The sequence below is a fragment of the Excalfactoria chinensis genome, unplaced genomic scaffold, assembly GCF_039878825.1.
Source record: "Excalfactoria chinensis isolate bCotChi1 unplaced genomic scaffold, bCotChi1.hap2 Scaffold_68, whole genome shotgun sequence".
Lineage (NCBI taxonomy): Eukaryota > Metazoa > Chordata > Aves > Galliformes > Phasianidae > Excalfactoria > Excalfactoria chinensis.
This window is the reverse complement of record NW_027315710.1, coordinates 972,097-991,676: the sequence shown is the minus strand read 5'-3', so window position 1 is coordinate 991,676 and position 19,580 is coordinate 972,097. Positions and strand designations below refer to the sequence as shown.

Below are 19,580 nucleotides of genomic sequence, written 5' to 3'. Positions count from 1 at the left end.
TTTTCACTTTGGGGCAGTAGTTTGTACTGCTGTTGTAAAATCATATATGCACAGTAAGAAGCACCCATATCCACCAGAAAGTAAACCTCTTTATTCTGCTCCCCTAGCTACTGTTTCACCAGTGGATCTGCTAGGGTAAACTTTGCAATCGAAGATGGTACCCTCTCACTCAGCTTGGTAGGATTACTCCACCAGTGTCCCACTGCAGTTTGCACAGTGCTTTCATTCCAGTAGGGCAGAGCCCTCCCTGGGCTCATTCAGCACCCCTCCCACACCCCCACTGACCTCTTCCTGAGGGAACCTCTGGTTCCTATGTCCCTACCCCAGCTCTGCAACAGTAACAGCTGCTGTTATTTTTAATTTCTTTACTATCTCTGTTTTTTAATCAGTTGTTTCTTTTTTCCCATCTTGCTACCCTCTTCAGCCGTGACATCCCTGTTACACCTTGCTCATCTTTGTCTTCCTCAGCCTGAGTCCTACCCAACTTCCTCACTTTCCAAACCCTCATTATTACATCAACTACTAACATCATACTTCAGTCCCACCTCCTCCTCTCCAGAGGCTTCTGGTGCTAACACTGGGATTTCGGCTTTCCTAGATCTCTGCCAGCTCTTCTCAATTCCCTTGCCCTGTCCTCTCCACCTCCCCCTTTGCAAGTAGTGCTCTTTGCAGCAGCTGTCTGTGACCCCAACTCACTCTCTCACTCCGAGAGTTCTGCTCTGCTCGCAGGGGAACGGGGCAGGGAGTGTTACTCTCATGTCAGTGCAGATAAAATCACTTACTGTTTAACCCTATTTCCTCTCTACACTATTCCACTATTTGTACCCTCATTTACACTTCCACATACCCTCAAGCACACTTCCACATGCCATTAACAATTACACTTTCTTATACCATCAAAACAGTTTGTCAAACAATAGCGTTCAGTTCCAGTAAACACTTTTAATACCATATAGCTTTCCTTAACATTCTGCATTGTACAGTTATAAACACCTCGCCGCTGAACCAGCATTGATTGACTCAGCTCCCTCACACACTTCCTCGCAAGCATGACATAGTATCACATAAATGGGTTGACACTCATTTGTCGGGTGGAATGTACACCTACCCTCTTCCTAATCTATGGAGTTCAAACTCTTGTTTTCTTACATACAAGCATAAAGTACTTATGAGTGGACAGACAACACAGAGTCCTTCACTTCATCCATCTCTGGACATTTCCCTCAGGAGGAAGGAACAGCGGATCAGGACTCTGCACTCACCCCACAGCTATGCGGTCTCTCACTCACACCACAGTCACTCTGACATTGAGATCAAAAACCATGATTTATTATTTAATCTAACCCATAAGCTCACCTCCCAAGGAGCAGCATGGATGGCTATACCCAGAGTAGGACGTCTCCTCACGACTTGTAGGCTCCCATTACCATACACACACATGTTCCACCTATGGAGGGTTCATGTCTGTCCCCGCAGTGGTCAGGTGAGGAAGGGAGTCCTTCTGAGAAATCTCAGGGTGAGCCAAAAGTGTCTCCCCTCTCAGCTGGTCCTGCAGCCAAACAGAGCAGGTCCCATCCGTGTCACCAAATTGACTTGTGGAATCAAACTCTTGAACCCAGTGTTAGGTTATAAAGCAGGGATCTGTTTATTCAGTGCCACATATTCAATGTTTCCTATAACTCATTTACATAGTGTTCGTCCCTCTGGGAGGTGCACTGTGCCAGGAGGTACAGCCCTGTGGTTACTCCAACCCCTCCAATGAGCCCAGTGGCAGCTCCAACTTTGTCACAGGTCCTGTGGTGATTCCAGCCCTGGCAATGAGCTCTGCAGTTGCTCCAACTCCTGCAGCAGCCCGACAGCTGCTTCAGCTCCTACAGTGAACCCTGTGGCTGTTAAAACCCCTGCAAGAACTCCTGGACTTGCAATAGATACGCATACGTGTCAGTATCTATGCATATCTGTTTGCAACGGCATATGTTGTAGACATTTGAAAATATAATAAATATATTATATATGTATAAATATATTTGTTATAATTATTCTCCATTTTCTCTTTATCTCAACCCATAAATTTTAAACCACAACACTGTCCTGAGTCCCTTACAGATCTCCTTGGGAATCCTGAAATTGACCCAGTCACTCAGTGAAGAGCACCAGAAGATCTCGAGGTCTTCTCAGGGAGCAGCTCCTGAGGTACATTCCTTACACCAACTCTGGAAGAGGCCTCGAATTCTCTGGTTCTGCTTTGAATGGTCCCTCTTGTTATGGCAGTGCCAGAGCTCTTGGAGTGAGAAAATGGAAAGTAGGTAGGAAAGAAGACACAGAATCAAACACTCAAACATGCACTAAAAAAAGAACCTTCTCTGGGAACTGTGTGTGAAAGATGTGCACTTTATTGAAGCTGGAATAGTGCGTATTGCAACACCTTGCTGACAGCGTGCTTGATCTCCCTGTACCTCATGCTGTAGATAATAGGGTTCAGTGTTGGAGGAACCACGGAGTACAGAAGTGCCACTGTCAAATCCAGGAGTGGGGAAGAGATAAAGGGGGGCTTCAGGTGGGCAAAAAATGCAGAGCTGAGAAACAGGGAGACCACAGCCAGGTGAGGGAGGCATGTGGAGAAGGCTTTGTGCCGTCCCTGCTCAGAGGGCATCCTCAGCACAGCAAGGAAGATCTGCACATAGGACACAACCATGAAAACAAAACACCCAAACAATAAACTGGCACTAAAAATGATAAGCACAAGTTCCCTGAGGAAGAAGCCTGAGCAGGAGAGCTTGAGGAATTGGGGGATTTCACAGAAAAACTGGTTGACAACATTGCCTTGGCAGAGAGGCAGTGAAAACGTACTGGCAGTGTGCAGCAAGGAATAGAAAACCCCAGCGCCCCAGGCAGCTGCTGCCATGGTGGCACAAGCTCTGCTGTCCATCAAGGTCCCGTAGTGCAGGGGCTTGCAGATGGCAACGTAGCGGTCATAGGACATGATGGTGAGAAGGAAATACTCTGCGGTAATGAAGAAGAGAAAGAAAAAGAGCTGTGCAGCACATCCTGCGTAGGAGATGGCCCTGGTGTCCCAGAGGGCGTTGGCCATGGCTTTGGGGAGAGTGGTGGAGATGCAGCCCAGGTCGAGGAGGGCCAGGTTGAGCAGGAAGAAGTACATGGGGGTGTGCAGGCGGCGGTTGCAGGCTACGGCTGTGCTGATGAGGCCGTTGCCCAGGAGGGCAGCCAGGTAGATGCCCAGCAAGAGCCAGAAGTGCAGGAGCTGCAGCTGCCGCGTGTCTGCCAACGGCAGCAGGAGGAACTCGCTGATGGAGCTGCTGTTGGGCATCTGCTGTTCCTGGGCTTGGAGTCCTGCTCAGAGTGCAGAAGATAATGTCAAATCCAGACCACTCTCAAACTCACTCCTCCTGATATAATATAATAATTTTCCTTTTATTTTGGAAAATAATTATTTAACTCCAGAACTTGTATATACTATCATGAGCTTCACCATCCCGTAATGAGTAGAAGACTGGGGAGCTCTTACTTTCTTCTCATTTCCTATATCATACCCCAGCCTCCTGGATATTTCCCTCTTTACTCCAATTGCTCTTTGAGACCACAGCCCCAGCCTCTGTGCACTTCATTTTGTCTTAGAGAAATCAGCCTGTTTGCAGGACAAGTGAACTATTAATGCCTGCAGAAAACAACTATAACTTAAGTTGATTGTACCCTTTTAAGTAGGTGAGGCTGAAAACACAACCTGTATGACTGTTCACAAAACAGCCAACTGATTGGAGAAATACTGGGGAGTCTCTGAGCTGTGTTCAAAGTTGACAGCCCCTTTTAGATTTTTTGCCTCCATTCCTTTCTGTTTTCACTCAGAGCAGGAAAAGGAAAATCCCTGCCTTGGCTCTCCTCTTGCAAAGGACCCTCAGAAAGAGTCTGTTGTGCAGTGGAGCTGTGATCCCCTGCCCCAGGCAGCAGCTGTGGCAGCACAAGCCCTGCCGGGGGGCTCCTTCCCCCCACACGTCTCCCCGCAGCACCCTGGGCAGCTCCCCGGGCAGGCTGAGTGCTGAGCCTGGCAGGCGGCAGAGTCCCATAGCCGGCACACAGCCCCTGGGGCACAGCAGGGACCCTGCTCTGCAGGACAGCCCTGGGCACCCGCCTGCAGCCCCAGCTGCACAGCCTGCAGCCGTGCTGGGACACGCAGCCCTCAGGGCTGTGCTTTCAAACTGCAGCATGGAAACCCTCAGCTCAAGTAGAAGTCTTTTTCCACAGTAAAGAAGCATGCAGTGCCAGAAGCCAGATCTGCTTTGGAACGTCTCAGTTTTAGTTAACCCTCTATGAATAGCAGCTGCATGGTCAGCAGTGAGACTTACCGGGTCATGGTCTGTGAGCAAAGTTCCTGAAGCAAACTCACAGCCTGCTCATGCCATACACATCCAGTAAGCTCTTTCCCCTTTCTCTCCTCTCCTTCTCTCAGCTGCAGGCTGTGCTGTGCACAAGAGCTGTTCCTGGGCACAGCTGTCTCTTTGCAACAATGCCCACTTGTATCAGCTCCCTGTTTCCCAGGAGCCTGGTTCAGCTCAGCACACCTGAGGATTTGAGTTTCTCTTCCTCACTGCTTCCCCTGGAGATTTCCCTGGGGCTCCAGGGCTGAAAGCTCCTGATAGACAGCAGGCTCATCTCTGCAAAATACACTTGGATGTCTGATGAATTTTTCACAAGTGGACAGACAGATACCAGTAGCATGGCTTTGGATTGAGGAATCAAACTCTCTAAGACAGAGTTAGGTTATAAAGTAGGAATACGTTTCTTAGGCACCGGGTGCAAGTGGGATCACACCTACCTTGCTCACCAGAAAGCAGAAGTGTTACATATTTGAAAGCCAAGCCGATACATACCCAACAAATTTCGTGGAACTCATCTAGATATTCGTTGTTTCCAGTAACTTATTTACATACTGCCCCTCACTCTGGTGCACTTTATAGTGGGGGTCTCCCTCCAGTGGTCTAGGGGATGAAGACAGATATCTTCTTCGCGAAGGATTGAAGTCTACCTTGCTCTGACCTATTTACGTTGTCGTGCTTGATAGAAGTAGTCCAATTCTGGCCTAGTTCTTGAGACATGTTCCCTTTAGTGTGCAGGATGTTCTTCCCTTGTCTAAACCGCACATCCCACTTGTTTATGGGCCCAAATACCTAACTTTTGACTTTGAGATTAACTCTTCTACTATGCCATTTTGTCCTAACAGATCGTATTTGCCTAGCAGAAGTGCAAATGCCTCATCTGAAGATCTCTGCTCCTGGCTCTTAATAAAAAAGACACGCAGACAAGGACAGGGACCCTCTGACTTCTCCTTTCAGGGTCATCATTCAGCTGAGGCAGTCAGTGCAGGTTTCTCATCTTCAGATGTAAAAGCCTGGGGTTGAAATGAGATTCATTTCCCCACAGACGCTTGGGAGATGGGACTCCTCTTGGCTTAGAGCAGATGTGCACAAGGAGTTGCCCCTGTTTGAAGGCTAAAAAACACCTGGGATTGAATCTGGCTGTAGCGATAAAGGCTTTGTAAAGTATGCTAGCAGGAAAAGGGAAGACTAGGGAGAATGCCGGTCCCGTACTATGTGAGGGGGGTGCTCTGGTAATCAGGGATGCTGAGAAGGTAGAGATACTGAAGGAGTTCTTTGCATCTGTCTTCAGTGAGAAAGCTCACCCTCAGGAATCCCAGACCCTGGAGCTTACTGAGAGGGTCTGGGGAATGGAAGACTTGCCTTTAGTCAGGGAACAGGTGGTCTGTGAGTGCCTAGGCCACACCGATTTTCACAAAGCCATGTGACCCAAAGGGGTGCATCCACAGGGGCGGAGGGAGCTGGCAGAGGTGATTGCTGAACCACTCTCTATCATCTTTGAGAGGTCTTGGAGAATGGGGGAGGTGCCTGAAGACTGGAAAATAGCCAGTGTCACTCCGGTCTTCAAAAATGGGCAAGAAGGAAGATGCAGGTAATTACAGGCCAGTCAGCCTCACCTCATTCTCAGGAATGGTGACGGAACAGCTTGTGCGGGATGCCATCTCCAGGCAACTGGAAGAAAAGGAGGTTATTAGGAGTAGTCAGCATGGGTTCAACAAGGGGAGGTCATGCTCAACCAACTTGGTAGCCTTCTATGACATTGTCACTGTCAGGGAGGATGAGGGGGAGAGCGGTGGATGTAGTCTACCTTGATTTCAGAAAGGCATTAGATACTGTCTCCCATGAGATCCTTATAACGAAGCTGAGGCAGTGAGATATAGATAAGTGGACAGTGAGGTGGGTTGAGAACTGTCTGACTGGCAGAGCAGAGAGGGTCATCATTGGTGGTACAGAGTCCGGTATGAGACCTGTAAGTAGTGGTGTTCCCCAGGGATCCGCGCTGGGTCCGGTCTGGACCGGAGGAGTCCAGACTCTGGAGGTATTCAAGGAATGAATGGATATTGTGATGAGGGACATGGATTAGTGGGAGCTATTGGTGATAGCTGAACAGTTGGACTGGATAATCTTTTACATCTTTTCCAACCTTGGTGACTCTATGATTCTCTGATATCCTGTCCTTGTCTGTGAGCTCCTTTTTGTTTCAGCAAACATGCTCTGAGAGGACTCACCACGTCTGGCATTAGTCACTGACCAATTGAAATCTGGTGTTAAATTCAACAGATTTCAAAGCACAGTCATGATGCTGTTGTCTTTCAGGAGCTGTTGACCATGAAAATGGAGAGAAATCTCGGGGGATACGAGTGGGAAGGATAAAAATGACATCCTCTGCTACAGAGCTGGGCTGGGCTCCTGGGACACTCATAAAAGTGTGTGGTGCTGCAGAGACAGCTGTGACCAGGAGCAGCTCTTGTGCACAGCACAGCCTGCAGGTGACAGAAGGAGAGGAGAGAAAGGGAGAGAGCTTACAGGATGCGTGAGGTGTGAGCAGCCTTCTGAGCCTGCTGCAGGAGCATAGCCGACAGACCATGACAAGGTAAGTCTCACTTCAGGCCATGCATCTGGTTTTCATAGAGGGTTATCTTAATCAGGGGCATTCAATAGCAGATCTGGGTGCAGACACTGTATGTTTCTTTATTGTGGAAAAAGACTTCTGCTCCAGCTGAGGGTTTCCATGCTGCAGTATGAAAGCACAGCCCTGAGGGCTGCGTGTCCCAGCACGGCTGCAGGATGAGCAGCTGGAGCTGCAGGCAGGTGCCCAGAGCTGTCCTGCAGAGCAGGGTCCCTGCTGTGCCCCAGGGGCTGTGTGCCGGCTATGGGACTCTGCCGCCTGCCAGGCTCAGCACTCAGCCTGCCCGGGGAGCTGCCCAGGGTGCTGCGGGGAGACGTGTGTGGGGAAGGAGCCCCCCGGCAGGGCTTGTGCTGCCACAGCTGCTGCCTGGGGCAGGGGATCACAGCTCCACTGCACAACAGACTCTTTCTGAGGGTCCTTTGCAAGAGGAGAGCCAAGGCAGGGATTTTCCTTTTCCTGTTCTGAGTGAAAACAGAAAGGAATGGAGGCAAAAAATCTGAAAGAGGCTGTCAACTTTGAACACAGCTCAGAGACTCCCCAGTATTTCTCCAATCAGTTGGCTGTTTTGTTAAAAGTCAAACAGGTTGTGTTTTCAGCCTCACCTACCTAATAGGATACAATCAACTTAAGTTATAGCTCTTTTCTGCAGGCATTAATAGTTCACTTGTCCTGCAAACAGGCTGATTTCTCTAAGACAAACTGAAGTGCAAAGAGGCTGGGGCTGTGGTCTCAAAGAGCAATTGGAGTAAAGAGGAAAATATCCAGGAGGCTGGGGTATGATATAGGAAATGAGAAGAAAGTAAGAGCTCCCCAGTCTTCTACTCGTTACGGGATGGTGAAGCTCATGATAGTATACACAGGTTCTGGAGTTAAATAACTATTTTCCTAAGGGAAATGAAAATTTACATAGTATAGCAGGAGGAGTGAGTTTGAGAGTGGTCTGGACTTGTCATTATCTTCTGCACTCTGAACAGGACTCCAAGCCCAGCAACAGCAGATGCCCAACAGCAGCTCCATCAGCGAGTTCCTCCTGCTGCCGTTGGCAGACACGCGGCAGCTGCAGCTCCTGCACTTCTGGCTCTTGCTGGGCATCTACCTGGCTGCCCTCCTGGGCAACGGCCTCATCAGCACAGCCGTAGCCTGCGACCGCCGCCTGCACACCCCCATGTACTTCTTCCTGCTCAACCTGGCCCTCCTCGACCTGGGCTGCATCTCCACCACTCTCCCCAAAGCCATGGCCAATGCCCTCTGGGACACCAGAGCCATCTCCTACGCAGGATGTGCTGCACAGCTCTTTTTCTTTGTCTTCTTCATGTCAGCAGAGTTTTCCCTTCTCACCATCATGTCCTATGACCGCTACGTTGCCATCTGCAAGCCCCTGCACTACGGGACCTTGATGGACAGCAGAGCTTGTGCCACCATGGCAGCAGCTGCCTGGGGCGCTGGGCTTCTCAATTCCCTGCTGCAGACTGCCAGTACGTTTTCACTGCCTCTCTGCCAAGGCAATGTTGTCAACCAGTTTTTCTGTGAAATCCCCCAGATCCTCAAGCTCTCCTGCTCAGAATCAAATCTCAGGGAAGTTGTGGTTATCATTTTTAGTTCCAGTTTAGTCTTTGGCTGCTTTGTTTTCATAGTGGTGTCCTATGTGCAGATCTTCCTTGCTGTGCTGAGGATGCCCTCTGAGCAGGGTCGGCACAAAGCCTTCTCCACGTGCCTCCCTCACCTGGCCGTGCTCTCCCTGCTTTTCAGCACTGCCTTTTTTGCCTACCTGAAGCCCCCCTCCTTTTCCTCCCCACTCCTGGATCTGACAGTGGCACTTCTGTATGCAGTGGTTCCTTCAACACTGAACCCTATAATCTACAGCATGAGGAACAGGGAGATCAAGCACGCTCTCAGCAAGGTGTTGCAACATGCTCTATTCCAGCTCCCATAAACTGACCATCTTCCTCACAGGATTCCCAGTAATGGTTCTTTATGTTTTATGCATCTTTTATTGTTTGATTGTATAACTGTTACACATCAATCTGTAATGAATTGTTGCAAGTTATGTAACTACTTCTTTCCTACCTACTTTCCATTTTATCACTCCAAGAGCTCATGTAAACATCAAACCAGATTCCCTGAATAGGTTAATATATAAATAGAAAGCTTTCAATATAAACTTTTCCTTTTGTCTTCTCTCTTCCTTCCTTGTCTGGGTCTGGGGGAGGTACAGCCACAGACAGCAGCAGAACGTGCTAATTTCAGTCCTTCTCTATTTTCACTGCCATAGTGCTCTCAAGTCCTCTCATTTGTGCTGGCCTGAAGGTTTTGTGTGTCTCACGACAGTCCTGTTGTCTCTACAGCAGCACTCTGGGGCTGCAGTCAGTAGCCGGCAATAAAAACGGCTGTGTCAGAGCTGGTCTCCTTGCTGGCACTGCTGTAACAAGAGGGCCCCTTCAGAGCAGAGCCAGAGAACTGGAGGCCTCTTCCAAAGCTGGTGTAAGGAATATACCTCGGGAGCTGCTCCCTGAGAAGACCTCGAGATCTTCTGGTGCTCTTCACTGAGTGACAGGGTCAGTTTCAAGAGTCCCAAGGAGATCTGTATGGGACTCAGGGCAGTGCTGTGGTTTCGAATTTGTTGGGTTAAATCTATTTACTAAGATAGACAAAAAGAAAAGCAGTATGATTGTGCAGATCTTCATTGCCATGCTGAGGATGCCCTCTGAGCAGGGACGGCACAAAGCCTTCTCCACGTGCCTCCCTCACCTAGCTGTCGTCTCCCTGTTTCTCATCACTGCCTTTATTGCTTATCTGAAGCCCCCCTCCACATCCTCCCCATCCATGGACTTGATGGTGGCAGTTCTGTACTCGGTGGTTCCTCCAGCAGTGAACCCCCTCATCTACAGCATGAGGAACCGGGAGGTCAAGGATGCAGTGAGGAAAGTGATTACTAAATGTGTTTCTAAAGCTGTGAACTGCCCATCTTTTGGAATTCATATATAGTAATGCAGTTTTTTCTTAATCAAGCTGTCTTTATTGATTGTTCTGTTCATTTTATATGTGTAATTCATAATTATTCTTATATATATATATATATATACTGTAATGTTTTTCACTAAAACATCACTAGTCAGATCAATTCCTACTCAGTTTGTACCTTTCTAGTGTAGCCCATACACACTGTACGTAATAACCAGGCTGTCTGTGAACCTTACATAATAAAGGACATGCAGTGACTCTGTCTGTCCTCCTTCTTTTGGAGCTGTCGGGGTCTCATGTTCTCAGAAACTCACAGTCCAGCAAGAAGCACACAGATGTTCATCAAACTGTGTAGTGCCTTCAGCCTGCAGCAGCTGTCAGGCCATCCCTGGGCTCTTGGCTGGGGTCTGTGTTTTCAGGCTCACATCTGCCAGTGCCTCTGAGAGACCAGCAGCAGCAGCTGGTTTGCACGTTGGTTGTCAGGTCCCCTCTTCCTCATTCCGTGTGAGACCCTGCACAGGACAAGTTCTTGGATATGGGTTATCACGTCAGAAGTTTCCAAGCATCCGTCAAGGCTTCTTCCACTTTGTACTCAAAGGTGGTCACTGCCTCCAGGATGGTCTGTGGAATAGAAATTGTGCACAAAGCTCTGATAGGTCCTACAGGAGCCATTCTGGATCCTAGTCTGGTAGATAGAAAGCTGCCCCTAATGAGCTGACTGACACGAGGAGTTCAGGAGAATCCTGGAGAACAGAGATGGGAGACTGAGGGTAAGGAATAGGAGCCTACATGCCCTGCTCATAAGCCTCTGCACCAGCAAAAGTGACCCACAGTTACCACTGCTGAAACACACCTCCCACTGCCTCCCTCTGCTCACATCCACTGTTTGGTCTCCAGAAACATTCAGAAAGTCTTGGGCAATGTCAACGAGTGCAACTTTTTTCCACTTGTAGTTATTGAATGGCACACCTTTTTTTTATGTGCACTTCCATGTCAGATGCCATTCTGTCAAGGTACCCCTCTGCTGCCAACTGTCACCCGTGTCACGGGTTACCTAGATTTACCTGTATCTGTGACAGGGCAGCCGCCGATTAGGGGCCTCCTCTCCCTCCCCTCCCGGGGCCCTGGAAAGGAAGGGAAAATAAACAGTGGCAGCAATCTAAGGAGGAAATCTTATTTTACTAAATATGATATCGGAATACAATGATTGAGGCTAATAAATTGAACAAAACAGAGAGAGTCCCCAAAAACCAAGAGGCCTACTGTGAACTCTAGGCGACACGGCTGGAACGCTTCCCAATCCCTGAGAGTCTGAGAGAGAGAGAGCTCCAGCCTGGGAGCGAGATTATAGATGTCCTCCTCCCGTGACTTATCTCTGGACACGGCATCCTCTGGGATATGTAGTTCTTCTCCGAGAGCTGAGTACTCGGGATGCTGCCATTCTACGGAACTGGAGTATGAATGATCCATACTGCACATGATGTTATGATGTGGAATACTGACAGCAACACCACAAAACTATGACAGCCCCATAAGTGAGTCCTCCAGCCCCACAAGTGAATTTTCCAGCCCCACAAATGAGTCCTCCAGCCCCATATGTGAGTCTTCCAGCCCCATAAGTGAGTCCTCCAGCCCCACAAGTGTGTCCCCCAGCCCCATAAGTGAGTCCTCCAGCCCCAAATGTCAGTCCTCCAGCCCCATAAGTAGGTTTTCCAGCCCCACAAGTGTGTTCTCCAGGCCCATAACTAAGTCTCCCAGCTGCATAAGTAGGTCTTCCAGCCCCCTGATTGAGTCCTCCAGCCCCACAAGTGAGTCCTCCAGCCCCACAAGTGAGTCTTCCAGCCCCATAAGTGAGTCTTCTCACCCCACAAGTGAGTCCTCCAGCCCCATTTGTAGATCCGCCAGCCCCATATTTGAGTCCTCCAGCCCCACAAGTAGGTAATCCAGCCCCACAAGTAGGTTTTCCAGCCCCATAAGAAGGTCCTCCAGCCCCATAAGTGAGTCCTCCAGCCCCACATGTAAGTCCCCCAGCCCCACATGTAAGTCCTCCAGCCCCACATGTAAGTCCTCCTGCCCCACAAGTGAATTTTCCAGCCCCACAAATGAGACCTCCAGCCCCATAAGTGAGTCTTCCAGCCCAATAAGTGAGTCCTCTCGCCTCACAAGTGAGTCCTCCAGCCCCATTGGTAGGTCCGCCAGCCCCACAAGTGAGTCCTCCAGCCCCACAAGTGAGTCCTCCAGCCCCATAATTGAGTCCTCCAGCCCCATAAGTGAGTCCTCTCACCCCACAAGTGAGTCCTCCAGCCCCATAAGTGAGTCCTCCAGCCCCACGAGCGAGTCCTCCAGGCCCCATTAGTAGGTCCTTCAGCCCCATCAGTGAGTCCTCCCGCCCCACAAGTGAGTGTTACAGCCCCATAAGTAGGTCCTCCAGCCCCATTAGTAGGTCCTCCATCTTCACAAGTGAGTCCTTCAGACCCATATGTAGGTCGTCCAGCCCCAATAGTGAGTCCTCCACCCCACAAGTGTCTCCCCCAGCCCCACAAGTGAGTCCCCCAGCTCCATAAGTAGGTTTTCCAGCCCCATAACTGAGTCCTCCAGCCCCATAAGTAGGTTTTCCAGCCCATCAAGTGTGTTTTCCAGGCCCATAACTAAGTCTCCAAGCTGCATAAGTAGGTCCTCCAGCCCCCTGATTGAGTCCTCCAGCCCCACAAGTAAGTCCTCCAGCCCCATAAGTGAGTTCTCCAGCCCCACAAGTGAATTCTCCAGCCCCACAAGTAGGTAATCCAGCCCCACAAGTAGGTAATCCAGCCCCATAAGAAGGTCCTCCAGCCCCATAAGTGAGTCCTCCAGCCCCATAAGTGAGTCCTCCAGCCTCACATGTAAGTCCTCAAGCCCCACATGTAAGTCCTCCTGCCCCACAAGTGAATTTTCCAGCCCCACAAATGAGTCCTCCAGCCCCATAAGTGAGTCATCTCGCCCCACAAATGAGTCCTCCAGCCCCATTGGTAGGTCCACCAGCCCCATAATTGAGTCCTCCAGCCCCATAAGTGAGTCCTCCAGGCCCACAAATGTGTCCTCCAGCCCCACAAGTGTCTCCCCCAGCTCCATAAGAAGGTCCTCCAGCCCCATAAGAAGGTCCTCCAGCCCCACAAGTGAGTCCTCCAGCCCCATAAGTACGTTCTGCAGCTATACAAGTGAGTCCTCCGTCCCCACAAGTGAGTCAACCAGCCCCATAAGTAGTTTCTCCAGCCTTATAAGTGAGTCCTTCAGCCCTATAAGTTGGTCCTCCAGCCCCATAAGAAGGTCCTCCAGCCCCATAGGTAGGTATTCCAGCCCCACACGTGTGTCCTCAAGGCCCATAACTAAGTCTCCCAGCTGCATAAGTAGGTCTTCCAGCCCCCTGATTGAGTCCTCCAGCCCCACAAGTGAGTCCTCCAGCCCCACAAGTGAGTCTTCCAGCCCCATAAGTGAGTCCTCTCACCCCACAAGTGAGTCCTCCAGCCCCATTTGTAGGTCCGCCAGCCCCATATTTGAGTCCTCCAGCCCCACAAGTGAGTCCTCCAGCCCCACAAGTAGGTAATCCAGCCCCATAACTAGGTAACCCAGACCCATAAGAAGGTCCTCCAGCCCCATAAGAAGGTCCTCCAGCCATACATGTAAGTCCTCCAGCCCCACATGTAAGTCCTCCTGCCCCACAAGTGAATTTTCCAGCCCCACAAATGAGTCCTCCAGCCCCATATGTGAGTCTTCCAGCCCCATAAGTGAGTCCTACAGCCCCACAAGTGAGTCCTCCAGCCCCATTGGTAGGTCCACCAGCCCCATAATAGAGCCCTCCAGCCCCACAAGTAAGTCCTCCAGCCCCATAATTGAGTCCTCCATCCTCACAAGTGAGTCCTCCAGCCCCACAAGTGAGTTCTCCATCCCCACAAGTGAGTCCTCCAGCCCCACAAGTGAGTCCTCCAGCCTCACATGTAAGTCCTCCTGACCCACAAGTGAATTTTACAGCCCCACAAATGAGTCCTCCAGCCCCATATGTGAGTCTTCCAGTCCCATAAGCGAGTCCTCCAGCCCCACAAGTGAGTCCTCCAGCCACACAAGTGTCTCCCCCAGCCCCATTGGGGGTCTCTTGGGGGTCTATTTGGGTTCTCTAGGGCTCTATGGGGTCTCTATGGGGCGATATGGGGGTTCTATGGGGCTGTATAGGGTGTAAGATGGAGACCCAGGACATCCAGGCCTTACGCTTCTATAAGAATATGGGGCGGATGAGCGACCCACTGCAGAAGTAAGGCTCCATATGGGGTGATATGGGTCTCTAGGGGGTCCTATTGGGGCTCTATGGGGCTATATGGAGGATCTAAGGGGCTCTATGGGGCTCTATGGGGGTCATATGGGGCTCTATGTGGGGGTCTATGGGAGGATATGGGGGTCTATGGGGCTCTATGGGGTGGGATTGAGGGGGTTATGGGGCTCTATGGGGGACTATGTGGCTCTATTGAGGTCATATGGGGCAATATGGGGGCTCTATGGGGCTCTATGGGGTCTATGGGGGGCTATGGTGTGAACTATGGGGCTCTATGAGGCTCTATGGGGCCTCTATGGGGCCTCTATGGGGCCTTTATGGGGCTCTATGGGGCTCTATGGGGTCCTGTTGGGGTCCTATGGGTGGGCTATGGGGGGTGTTATGGGGTCCTATTGGGTGCTGTGGTGGCCTATTGGGGTCCTATGGGGCTCTATGGGGGTCTATGGGGTTTCTATGGGGGTCTATTGGGGTCCTATGGGGCTCTGTGGGAGTTTATGGGATGCTATGGGGGTCAATGGGGCTCTATGGGGTCCTATTGGGGATCTATTGGGCGTCTATGGGGGTTCATGGGGGCTCTATGGGGCTCTATAGGGGGTCTATGGGGCTCTATGGGGCCCTATTGAGTCATATTTGGGTTCTGTGGGGCTCTATGGGGGTCTGTGTGGCTCTGTGGTTTGTCTATAGGGCACTATGGGGGTCTATGGGGCTCTGTTGGGGTCATATGGGGGGCTATGGGGCTCTATGAAGCTCAATGGGGCTCTATGGGGTTCTATGGGGCTCTATAGGGCTCTATGGGGTTTCTATGCGGCTCTATAGGGCTCTATGGGGGTCTATGGGGCTCTATGGGGCCCTCTGGGGTTCTATAGGGCTCTATTTGGCCCTATTGGGTTCTATAGGGCTCTATAGGGCTCTATGGGGTCCTATAGTGATAAAATGTTTGCTCATTAAGACCGGGGTGTGGTAACAGTGTGATAAAATGCTTGTTCATTAAAACTGGGATGTGGTAATAGGACATGGAAACCACGAGGGTTGGGGGTTGCAGGACATAAAAACCACGAGGATTGCAGAACACGCTAATTTTATGGGTAGATTGTGTAATCTGCATAGTTACAGGAGAAGCGCGCCTCGATGGATACAAGTTCCATGGAAGGACCAACCAAGTAACGACACACCAGTCGTACGATCACGACCAACCAATTGGAAGACAACACGCTCAGAATGGACATTACAAAGGAAGTTGCAAGAAGTAGGAAGGCGCGGCAGTTTGAGGAACAACGATTCCCCTGTCGCCCAGCGCTGAATTGCCTTTTTGTTTTACCCGTTATAATTAATAAAAAGTTATAATTGGAATATCATAGACTCATTGATTTATTACTAAAAATTGATAACAGTAATGACACTCTTTACTTTGTCTCCTCAGGGAGCCTGGCTATGAAGGAGATAAGGGAGAAAACTTCCATAGAATCCTAGAATCACAAGGTTAGAAAGGACCTACAAGATCATCCAGTCTACTTTCCCACAGTCCCAAAGCCTCTCTGTCACTTGTTCTTTCCCTGGAGCTCCAGAGCTACATACAATAGCTCCTGAGGATATTGACTATCTGTGGTATGCTCAAACCAGCATGCCTCCATTGCAATGTGTCAATGATATGTTTCAGGTTATGTCTCAGATTAAACAGTTACAAGAATGTCACTGAGAGATCTGCCCCAAGGTGAGAGGGCTCTGCATGGCAAGGTGTGTGGGACAGTCTGGGCAGCTCCCTGGAGTGGTGGGCACCTCCAGGGCTTTGGAACTTCATCTGCGAGCAGCTGCAGGATCCTGAGAAACCAGCAGAATATTGGGGGAATGTCTGCTGTGGGCCTGGTAATCCCATAGAGGCACAAATGACTGCAGTGAGCCAGGGCCTGGCCCACAACTACTGAGCTGTGTTCAACACTCTTCAGCATCCTCAAGGGGAAGAGAGCTGGATCTGCTGACAGTGCTGCAGCCTCTGCAACTCCTGGCACAGACACTGCAGCAGCTCCAAGGTTTTGCCACATGTCCTGCAGTTGCTCAAAGCTCTGGACAGATCCCACTGTCACTCCACCCCTCATAAGGAGCTCTGCAGTGACTCCTGCTACGGGTCCTGTAGCTGTTCCAACTATTGCAATAAGAGAATGAAAGAAATTCCTGCCAAGGGAGGTTCGCTGTGCCAGCAGGTACAACCCTGTGGTCGCTCCAACCCCTCCAATGAGCCCAGTGGCAGCTCCAACTGCAGTCACAGTTCCTGTGGTGATTTCAGCTCTAGCAGTGAGCTCTCCAGACCCTGCAACAGCCCGACAGCCACTTCAGCTCCTACAGTGAACCCTGCGGCTGTTAAGACCCCTGCAAAAGGTCCCGGACTTGCAAACAGGTATGCATACGCATTAGTACCTATGCATATCTGTTTGCAACTGCACATGTAGTATATATGTGAAAATATACTAAATACATTATATATGTATAAATCCATTTCTCATAATTATAATGATTGTTTTTTTATTCTGCTTTTTATTTTATTATCCTTTTCTTTTTCTCTTTGTCTCAACCTAAAAATTTTAAACCACAGCACTGTCCTGAGTCTCTTACGGATCTCCCTGGGACACTTGAAATTGTCCCTGTCACTCAGTGAAGAGCACCAGAAGATCTCGAGGTCTTCTCAGGGAGCAGCTCTTGAGGTATATTCCTTACACCAGCTTTGGAAGAGGCCTCCAGTTCTCTGGTCCTGCTCTGAAGGGGCCCTCTTGTTATGGCAGTGCCAGCAAGGAGACCAGCTCTGACACAGCCGTTCATATTGTCAGCTACTGACTGCAGCCCCGGAGTGCTGCTGTAGAGAAAACAGGACTGTTGTGAGACACACAAAACCTTCAGGCCAGCACAAATGAGAGGATGTGAGAGCACTGTGGCAGTGAAAATAGAGAAGGACTGAAAGGAGCATGTTGTGCTGCTGTCTGTGGCTGTACCTCCCCCAGACCCAGACAAGGGAGAAAGAGAGAAGACAAAAGGAAAAGTTTATACTGAAAGCTTTCTATTTATATATTAACTTATTCAGGGAATCTGGTTCGATGTTTACATGAGCTCTTGGAGTGAGAAAATGGAAAGTAGGTAGGAAAGAAGTAGTTACATAACTTGCAACAATTTATTGCAGATTGACGTATAACAGTTATACAATCAAACAATAAAAGATGCATAAAACATAAAGAACCATTACTGGGAATCCTGTGAGGAAGATGGGCAGTTTATGGGAGCTGGAATAGAGCATGTTGCAACACCTTGCTGAGAGCGTGCTTGATCTCCCTGTTCCTCATGCTGTAGATAATAGGGTTCAGTGTTGAAGGAACCACTGCATACAGAAGTGCCACTGTCAGATCCAGGAGTGGGGAGGAAATGGAGGGGGGCTTCAAGTGGGCAAAAAAGGCAGTGCTGAGAAATAGAGAGACCACGGCCAGGTGAGGGAGGCACGTGGAGAAGGCTTTGTGCCATCCCTGATCAGAGGGCATCCTCAGCACGGCCATGAAGATCTGCACATAGGACACCACTATGAAAACAAAGCACCCAAAGACTAAACTGACACTAAAAAGGAGCACCACAACTTCCCTGAGGTAGGAGGCTGAGCAGGAGAGCTTGAGGATCTGGGGGATTTCACAGAAAAACTGGTTGACAACATTCCCTTGGCAGAGAGGCAGTGAAAACGTACTGGCAGTGTGCAGCAGGGAATGGAGAAGCCCAGCGCCCCAGGCAGCTGCTGCCATGGTGGCACAAGCTCTGTTGTCCATCAAGGTCCCGTAGTGCAGGGGCTTGCAGATGGCAACGTAGCGGTCATAGGACATGATGGTGAGAAGGGAATACTCTGCGCAGATGAAAAAGGTAAAGAAAAAGAGCTGTGCAGCACATCCTGCGTAGGAGATGGCCCTGGTGTCCCAGAGGGAGTTGGCCATGGCTTTGGGGAGAGTGGTGGAGATGCAGCCCAGGTCGAGGAGGGCCAGGTTGAGCAGGAAGAAGTACATGGGGGTGTGCAGGTGGCGGTCGCAGGCTACGGCTGTGCTGATGAGGCCGTTGCCCAGGAGGGCAGCCAGGTAGATGCCCAGCAAGAGCCAGAAGTGCAGGAGCTGCAGCTGCCGCGTGTCTGCCAACGGCAGCAGGAGGAACTCGCTGATGGAGCTGCTGTTGGGCATCTGATCTTATTGTGCTGGGAGTCCTTTTAAGGGAGCAGAAGATAAGGAAAAGTCTAGACCATTTTCAGAGATACTCCTGCTATACTATAAAAGTTTTCCTTTCCCTTAGAAAAATAATTATTTAACTCCATAACCTGTATATACTATGATGAGATTCACCATCCCTTAAGGAGTAGAAGACTGGGGAGCTCTTACTTTCTTCTCATTTCCTAAACATACCCCAGCATCCTGGATATTTTCATCTTTTCTGAAGCTGCACTTCAAGACCCCAGCCCCAGCCTCTGTGCACTTCAATTTGTCTTAGAGGAATCAGCCTGTTTACAGGACAAGTGAACTATTAATGCCTGCAGAAAACAGCTACAACTTAAGCTGTCTGTACGTTTTAAGGTAGGAAAGGTTGAAAGCACAATTTGTGTGGCTGTTCACAAAACAGCCAAGTGACTGGAGAAATATTCTGGAGTCTCTGAGCTGTGTTCAAAGTTGTCAGCCCCTTTTAGATTTCTGCCTCCAATCATTTCTGCTTTCACTGAGAACAAGAAATGGAAAATCCCTGCCTTTTCTCACCTCTTGCAAAGCACCCTCACAAACACCCTGCTGTGCAGTAGAGCTGTGATCCCCTGCCCCAGGCAGCAGCTGTGGCAGCACAAGCCCTGCCGGGGGGCTCCTTCCCCCCACACATCTCCCCTCAGCGCCCTGGGCAGCTCCCCGGGCAGGCTGAGTGCTGAGCCTGGCAGGCGGCAGAGTCCCATGCCCTTATGCAGTGAGACTTACCGTGTCATGATCTGTGAGCATTGCTCCTGCAGTTAGTTCACAGCCTGCTCACACCGTACACATCTTGGAAGCTCTCTCCTCTTTCTCCCTCTCCTTCTGTCACCTGCAGGCTGTGCTGCGCACAAGAGCTGCTCCTGGGCACAGCTGTCTCTCTGCAGCTCTGCCCACTTGTATGAGCTCCCTGTGTCCCAGGAGCCTGGCCCAGCTCAGCACACCCGAGGATTTGAGTTTCTCTTCCTCACTGCTTCTCCTGGAGATTTCCCTGGGGCTCCAGGGCTGAAAGCTCCTGATAGACAGCATGGCCATTTCTGCTAAATGCACTTGGATGTCAGATC

At 50.1% G+C, this 19,580-nt stretch overlaps 3 protein-coding genes across 3 annotated transcripts in view; 1 reads left to right on the top strand and 2 right to left on the bottom strand.

The window, feature by feature from the left end:
* Nucleotides 1–18,474, bottom strand: part of LOC140265126 (olfactory receptor 14J1-like) — a 43,003-nt gene extending 24,529 nt beyond the window's left edge. The window contains exons 1-2 of the mRNA XM_072361008.1: nucleotides 17,872–18,474; nucleotides 17,071–17,075 (exon numbers count right to left, since the gene is read on the bottom strand). Coding sequence (XP_072217109.1) covers nucleotides 17,071–17,075; nucleotides 17,872–18,474 — 608 coding nt within the window. The remainder of the gene's footprint in view (nucleotides 1–17,070; nucleotides 17,076–17,871) is intronic.
* LOC140265074 (olfactory receptor 14J1-like) lies at nucleotides 2,393–2,983 on the bottom strand. Its single transcript, XM_072360952.1, has one exon. It carries the CDS (start codon nucleotides 2,981–2,983, stop codon nucleotides 2,393–2,395), a length of 591 nt encoding a protein of 196 aa, XP_072217053.1.
* On the top strand, nucleotides 7,853–10,005 carry LOC140265174 (olfactory receptor 14J1-like). Its single transcript, XM_072361059.1, has 3 exons — nucleotides 7,853–7,880; nucleotides 7,995–8,683; nucleotides 9,697–10,005. Exons 1-3 carry the CDS (start codon nucleotides 7,853–7,855, stop codon nucleotides 10,003–10,005), a joined length of 1,026 nt encoding a protein of 341 aa, XP_072217160.1.
* Nucleotides 18,475–19,580: the final 1,106 nt, after the last annotated feature.

Excerpts from the sequence above, each read along its gene's own strand:
- LOC140265074 (XM_072360952.1), bottom strand. The coding sequence starts at position 2,983 with ATGTCCTATGACCGCTACGTTGCCATCTGCAAGCCCCTGCACTACGGG.
- LOC140265174 (XM_072361059.1), top strand. The coding sequence starts at position 7,853 with ATGGTGAAGCTCATGATAGTATACACAG. Across the intron at positions 7,881-7,994 it reads GCTCATGATAGTATACACAG|GACTCCAAGCCCAGCAACAG; the intron begins GTTCTGGAGTTA and ends CACTCTGAACAG. Across the intron at positions 8,684-9,696 it reads ATGTGCAGATCTTCCTTGCT|ATCTTCATTGCCATGCTGAG; the intron begins GTGCTGAGGATG and ends ATGATTGTGCAG.